Below are 7,643 nucleotides of genomic sequence, written 5' to 3'. Positions count from 1 at the left end.
ATAAATTATAGTAGTTAATTCGAAGTGTTGAAATAAAATAGTAACACACAACACAATAGACTTGTACTATCTCTAGGTAGGGATGAGAAAAAAACTCAAACCCGAGAGACCCACCCGAACCCAAATCCAAGTCAACGGGCGAAATCTGATTTGACTGGGTTTGAGTTTGGGTTCGGGTGACACCCGATAATATGAGTGTGGGTTTGGTATCAGTCAAACCCACACCCGAAACCCATAACCCACCCGAAATATTTTATAATTACCTAATTACCCTCATAGTCTCCCTCAATTTTCTTGGAAGATCTTAAATTTTAGTTATAATTTAATTTCTTGAAAGTCTATGTTGTAATTTCTTGAAAGTCTATCCGTTTGAATTTCCTTTGAAGACCTTAATTTTAGTTGTAATTTAATTCAAAGTCTATATTGGAATTTAATTTCTTAAATTTGCAAATTATTTTCAAATGTGCTGCGGGTTTGGGTTTGGGTGGAAGAAACCCGAACCCAATGGGTGTGGGCGTGGGTGTTGTTTTGCCACCCGAACAGCCTTTGGGTTTGAGTTCGGGTTTGGGTGATGATTTCGGGTGTGAGTTTGGTAAGTGTCAAACCCGCACCCATGGGCGCCCGTTGCCATCCCTATCTCTCGGTGAAATGACCAATGTTTAACTAATCGGTCCAAATAGATGTATTAATTTTCGTATTTTTATTTTTTTTCCTTTTTTTCTTCTCTCCTATCGAGTACACCTTTAAAATGGGTTTAAGAGTTTTAAATGTGACTAAATCGTGCGTTAAAATAATTAATTTCGTATATTATTGACACAATGATTAAAGTATATATGAGAGTTCGCAATAAACATCAATAGTTTGACTTATGATGAATAAAAAGTTTGTTCGATTGATAAAAGCACAAGAAAGATCGAGTCCAAAATATATTGTCAATTAAGAACCGTTGATTTTGAGTAATTTTACACATTATTTTATCTTTTTATCAATTACATATTGTGTAATAAGGTTTTGATTATTTTTATGCCCACGTTCAAGGACAGAGATAGAACGGACCAACAGAGGTCACATTTCCTCCTAAATATTTTTGAAATTATTTTTTATACTACTATGAAATTATATTATTGACTTAATTTTACATTTGGTCCTCCTGTTTTATTAATACGTATGTATGCTTATTTTCTTATATTTTTTACGGGGATTTATATTTCTACTCATATATATATATATATATATATATATATATAGAGGCTTTTCCTATCATGCACCAGCCATCTCTAACGTGCCATCAAAATTACCAAATTCAAGTAAATTTTTTCTTTGTATAAAAAATGAAATGACATGCAGATAATAATAACCAAGCTAAGCTCCAAAGCTAAAGAAAGTGAATTTGTCATCCTAACTCAAAAGTATGAAAAATCAAGGGCCTAACAAGCAAATAATAATAATAATAATAATAAATTCTCCCCTTTCACATTCTTCCCTCAAATAAAAATAGATCTTGAGATTTTTACATCAATCATAGTCTGCCAATACTTTAATTATTAAGTAGTACATGATAATAATGTAGACTTTTTATTTTTTTTATTTTATTTCTTTAGAGTCTTTTAAATCTCCTTTTCCATCTCTCTCATTTTGTGGTCTAGACTCCTCCCACCATTTCCATTCCCTAACAACCTCAAAACACACACACACACACACACTATCATTATACTATGATTGAATGAAATCTCTTAACTATGTTGTTTCATAACAAACTTCACCTCCATTAATATTAATCACATAAAATCAAATATTCCTACACACAATTAATTCCTTACCATGTTGAATAATAATCCAAATATTTCCACTAGCCATGTATCACATGAAAACCAAGAAGATGAACAAATAACTGAAATAAGAGAAATCCATGCCTTAACACCACCTAGACTTCCACCACCACCTCAACCACAAACCAACCGCGGCAGCGGCAGCAGCCATAGCCATCGTTCATCTTCGCTATCAACTACAAGCACCGATAGCGAAAACTTCACAACTATAAGCAGAGAATTCAATGCTCTTGTTCTAGCAGGATCAACTATTGATCACAATAACATAAGTCCTCATGAATATGAAACAAGTAACAACAATAACTTAGGGAGGATTAGAGAAGATGATCATATGATGGAAGAAACAAACCCTTTAGCTATTGTTGTAGATAACAATCCTTTAGATCCTATTCCATCTTCTGCTAGCCGACGAAATATCGATGGTGGTGGACGTACTCGTGTTGGTGGTCAAGGTGGAAGCGAAGAACATGCGTCGGTTGATAGAGTGAAGAAAGAGGAAGTTGATGCAAAGATTTCAGCTTGGCAGAATGCTAAAGTTGCTAAGATTAATAATAGGTTTAAGAGAGAAGATGCTGTTATTAATGGTTGGGAGAGTGAACAGGTTCAGAAAGCTACTTCATGGATGAAAAAAATTGAGGTAATTAATAAATGGTTTTTTCTGTTCTTTAATTTCTCACGGTGTTTTTTGCATGTAGCCATGTAGGTTGTTAAAATTTTGTTGTCAAATAGTACATCGATATTTGTTGTCAAATATAACTAAGTCATTAAGTTCAAGTGGTTAATGAGATTTACCAAAGGATGAATCGTTTGGAATAATCCGAGTTCAATTTATGGATGGAACAATTTCTTGATTAAATTTTACTTGTCTCCTGACCGAACTCCGGATTATTAGAGTTCTTTTCCAAAAAAATTATTGTCAGATATATTAATAGGTGTTAATTTGTGCATTTTTAAATAAAATGTGTGTGGAAAATAAAATTGCATTAGAGATAAACACATATTGTGTAAGTATTTTGATATTCAAATAATACAATCGTAATCGTAATTAGTAGGTTGATTATGCTTATTTGAGTTGATGATTACTATGAAGACTATAAGAGGATTTATGATCTGCTACCAACTTTAATCCAATCGATACGTGACTAATAAAGATGAGAAATAATATATCAACGCAAATTCTAGACACAAACCAAATAAATATACATCTTTTTATTTTTTAAATAATATAATGTTCTTTATAGATTTACGTGCACACTCATTTTCTCTTATATTTATACATTGTCAAATACGTGTCGGCCAAATTTATGTTTAAATAACACAGTTCAATAAAGATTGCCTAGCTAGCTGGGGTTACTTGGGCAATGATTGTTTCATTATTCTTAATGATGGATTTTTACATTAGTACTAATTATTAGAGTAAGAAAGTTTCGTTTTAAAGTTATACGTATGATTGTTGTAATTGATTTACAGTGTAAAATTTTACGTATAATATAGTATATCAAAAGTAAATTTACAATATAAAAAAGGTAGATAAAAGGTGAGGAATTACTTTCTGTTGGTTGTTGAGAAACCTGCCCCGGGCATGGGGGAAACTAGCTAGTAAAAGTATATGAATAAGAATAAGTCTTATTCCCTTAATCATCTCTTCATTTTGTTTATTACTTAATTTACAATTTACAAACAATTTACTGAACTAGCTACCCTTTTTATCTCTGGCATTTGCATGCATTGCTATTTGCTAGAAAATATTGTAAAGGCAACACATGAAACATAGCCAATTAGCCATTACAAAGTTGAATTAGAATCAAATCTTCAAGAGACACCTCAATTATAATTTAAATTTTAAAGTAAACAATTTCATTTAGAAGATAAATTTTTTTTTTCCTCCTCGAAGGATCAACTAATGAGAGGTTCTGAGTTCGATATCTGCTATTAACATTTTTCTCATCCACTAACAAACTAATAAGTAACAACCAATATTTGTTTGTTAAAATATATTCGAGTTTAGGCGAGGAAAACAACTTTAATGTCACGTACATTAGTACATATATATATGATAAAAATCATAGATATGTTAGATTATCAATGTCGATTTTCTCATTAAGAGTCGAAATTACTTATTTTATCCTATAAAGAGAATTATTCACTTCGGTCTCTGCATATATAATATGATGTCCATACTAATTGAACTAAGTTCACAGGGACCTCGTTAGAGTTGAAATTACTTATTCACAATCATTTATAAATTTGTTAGCACTAAATGATTACAGTTCTTGCTCATAATGAACCACAAAAATTGTGCAGAGAAAGCTGGAGGAGAAAAGAGCAAGAGCATTGGAGAAAACACAAAACAAGGTAGCAAAAGCTCATAGAAAAGCAGAGGAGAGGAAAGCATCAGCTGAGGCAAAAAGAGGAACTAAAGTGGCTAGAGTTCTTGAGATTGCTAACCTTATGAGAGCAGTTGGAAGACCTCCTGCCAAAAAATCTTTCTTCTAAGTTAGTTTCATCATATTTTAATTTTGAAAACACATTTTTATTTTAGACACAAAAAGGAAAAGTAAAAAAAATAAAACAACTTTTCCTTTTAAATTAGTTAAAGAGTGCATGAGTGATTGCAATGAGAAGTATATAAAAATAGGAAGATAAGTATCATAAAGAACCAATTAAAGTGTTTATATGTGATTGGTTAGTGTTTTGATTATGGTGAGTATTGAGTGGTGACATGCTTGTTTGTTTGATTGTGGTTGTTAAACACTTTGGTGTTTTGTACATTACTTTAATTTAATACTTTTTGGAAAGCATTTCCTTCCATCACTTGTAAGTGACCACACCACACCTAATTGTGCCTAATGCTCTCAACTACTTTTGATTTTTCTCTAAACTATGAATGGGATAATGGCTTATGCAACATTCTCTAACAAATCCACTTTATGACTTACTAATTCTTAAAAATCCTATATTAAGAGTTAGAAAATAATTGTTAAGCTTATGAATCAAAGGATTAAGATCAGACGATTCATATTTTAGCAGTATATTTTCAATTTTTTATTTTTTTTTAGATTGAAAATTGAGTAATCCAGTCAAAATATGAAATATGAATCCCTAACAGAACTTCGATTGATACCACATAAAGGTGGGGAAAGGCAATACATGCAACATTGTTATATTCCAAACATTAAGTTCAAACTATGAAGCAATTAGCTACTAAAACATAGGATGTGCCGATGGTTCAACATTAAATATGTAGTTTGGACATATTGTAAGTGCATCTCATATAATAGTTACAGATATATTTAATGTGCTGGAGCGTAAATCAAACTCATAATTCATCATTTTCCATATTAAATGTGTGAGATTCTTACATTTGAACCGTTAAGAAGTCCTACATCGGATGTGAGTTGGCATGAACAAAGTTTTATAAGTAACCGAAAACCAGTTACACAACTAAGCTATGACTGCTGACAGACACTCCAACGTTTTTCAACTGATCGGAAGGTTGCTTGAGACGTTGGCAATAGGCAGAAACATTAGAAAAATATTCAATGCGGGTAGATGTACAATGCTTTATAAGTACGAGTCAATCCTCACTTTACAAGTCGATTTTGTAGTGTTGAGTTATGCCCAACTTTCAATTCTAAGCGGGGACCTATCTTTGGTGGGAATAGTGAAAGAAAAGAAATAGAAGGGGAAGAAGCGGGGTAGTAGTTGGTTAACTCGTCGGGCTCATGAGGGAAAAGCAAAAATCTAGTTATGTTGTTGTTGTTTGCCGCCTCGACGCATTCCCTTCTCTCCCTGACATCGTCCCACACAGAAAGAAAGAGCGCAGAGCCCCAACCCGACCTCGATGAACTATTTGACAAAAAAAAAAGAAAAAAAAAGTAGTTTGAACCAAATTTGACTTATTAGCCAAACAACATTAGACCATTACCAAACAATTTTGAAATTTTGGGCCTCCTCCATTCAATCAGTTATTCTGGTGTGGCTATTACTCTTTGAGGCTTGACAGCCCACTAAACATCTATTACTCAAAACCTTCCACTAACAATAACACAAACTATTTTGATTGAGGCATTTTTCTTTGTTATGTAATTGTTTTAGATCTAAAAACCCTTGTTTTAGTAGTTTTGGGCCTCTGGCCAGCTCTGATCCTAAAAATCAGCACTCTTATGACTAAAATCCTATATTAATCTGAATAAAATTTGATTTGAATTCCTTAAGTAAGATCTCTATCTCAAATCTTGCAGATAAAGGGAGGTGATTAAGATAGAAGACTTCCAATCAAAGATTAATCATGTAAAATCAGCATATAGATATATTTCGCGCCTAATTACATTGGTCAGGAAAAAACTACGTCAAAGATTAATCCCTCGATATTTGCCTTGTCGAAAAAAGAAAAAAAAAACACAATGACTTATGGAAACTCTTCTATTAGATGTCATACTTCACTATTTCATGAGCTTTAGTGCTTTACATAAGCTTGCAATCTGAAGGAAAAAAAGAAAGAACTAAAGTTAAAAACAGTGTATTTGATTTCTGGTGCACCATGAATCATCAGTGGAAGGCTTTTGTGATCATTGCTAATATAGAAAAGGACTTGTTGCCGACAAGAGACACATCATCTAAACTGTCAACATAATCAATAACATACTATGGTTGAGATATAGATAAAATGTCTTTCTTTGGTAAAATATCTATCAACCAAAAAGGAAAAATCACATGCATCATCCATTACCACCGAAATTCTTGCCAATCATATACATGTCATTCTTAAAGTTTCTATTTTCCTCCTTTAATTCTTCATGATCATAAAAGTGAATCTGAACTCACTTTTGTTTTTTACATGCAGGTCCAATTATTAAAAGTTTTTGTAGATAAATAGTAAAATTGAAACAGTACTGTTTTTTTTTTTATGTTGAGTAATACATAGTAGTACTTATTTTAGCCTGATTCATGCATATATAATACGATGTCCCAACTAATTGAATTATGCTCACGGAGATTGAATAATACATGTCTAAATTCTGAATCGTGACAGAACGGTAAAAAGTGTTTTAAGTTATCACATATCAGAAACCTTATTTAATTTTCATAGTAAGCAGTAGTATTGATCCATAAATGTGTGAGCCTGGCCGTATTACTACGTATAGTTTCATTCCAAAATTAACATGAAATCTAGTTAATGAACAAAATTAACACAGAGAATGTGAAAGCAAACTTTAGTTTGTTTTATCTCCCCTGCATAATTAGAAGACCTTCATGTTTAGTTCAATCAACATATCCTTTGTCAGCAAAAAAAAAAAGTGAAATTAATTAAGCACTTTTTTCAAATAAACTACAGTATGTATTAGGAAAAACCATACATTATATGATGCTTATTTGCAGATACATTAATTGTGATAGAAAACTCTTACCTTACTCCCACAACTACCTTGAAATCATCTTCAAATGATCTTTTGATGGCTATCCAAATGTGCTTTATGTCCTCATCACTTTTGGTAGACTTTTGGAAATTAAATTTACTTCCAGGAGCTAGGTGTATCTATACATAACTGCCAGAAAAAGTAAGGTAGATATGGTTTTGACTTTTGAATGCTGGTCTGCAAGTGCAATTGCAACTGTGGCATACTTCCTCTTGTCCTTATTATAAGAACAAAAAATACTTTTTAGATTCAATAGAATGTTAGATGTATTTGGTCCATATTATAGACCAGATAATCAAATATTCTGTGAATCTAAAAAGTAAACTTCCTCTTGTAACGAGGACCGGAAGGAGTACTTTTTTTGGAGCTTGCTACAACTAGAACCGTGAGCGCA

The 7,643-nt window shown here is 32.2% G+C and overlaps 1 protein-coding gene across 1 annotated transcript; it reads left to right on the top strand.

The window, feature by feature from the left end:
* Positions 1-1,486: 1,486 nt before the first annotated feature.
* LOC123888352 (remorin 4.2-like) lies at positions 1,487-4,643 on the top strand. Its single transcript, XM_045937385.1, has 2 exons — positions 1,487-2,466; positions 4,134-4,643. The coding sequence occupies exons 1-2, from the start codon at positions 1,822-1,824 to the stop codon at positions 4,323-4,325; spliced, it is 837 nt and encodes a 278-aa protein (XP_045793341.1). The 5' UTR covers positions 1,487-1,821; the 3' UTR covers positions 4,326-4,643.
* Positions 4,644-7,643: the final 3,000 nt, after the last annotated feature.

Source organism: Trifolium pratense, linkage group LG6 (assembly GCF_020283565.1).
Source record: "Trifolium pratense cultivar HEN17-A07 linkage group LG6, ARS_RC_1.1, whole genome shotgun sequence".
Classification (NCBI taxonomy): Eukaryota; Viridiplantae; Streptophyta; class Magnoliopsida; order Fabales; family Fabaceae; genus Trifolium; species Trifolium pratense.
The sequence above is the reverse complement of the archived record's forward strand: the minus strand, read 5'-3'. Positions and strand labels throughout refer to the sequence as shown.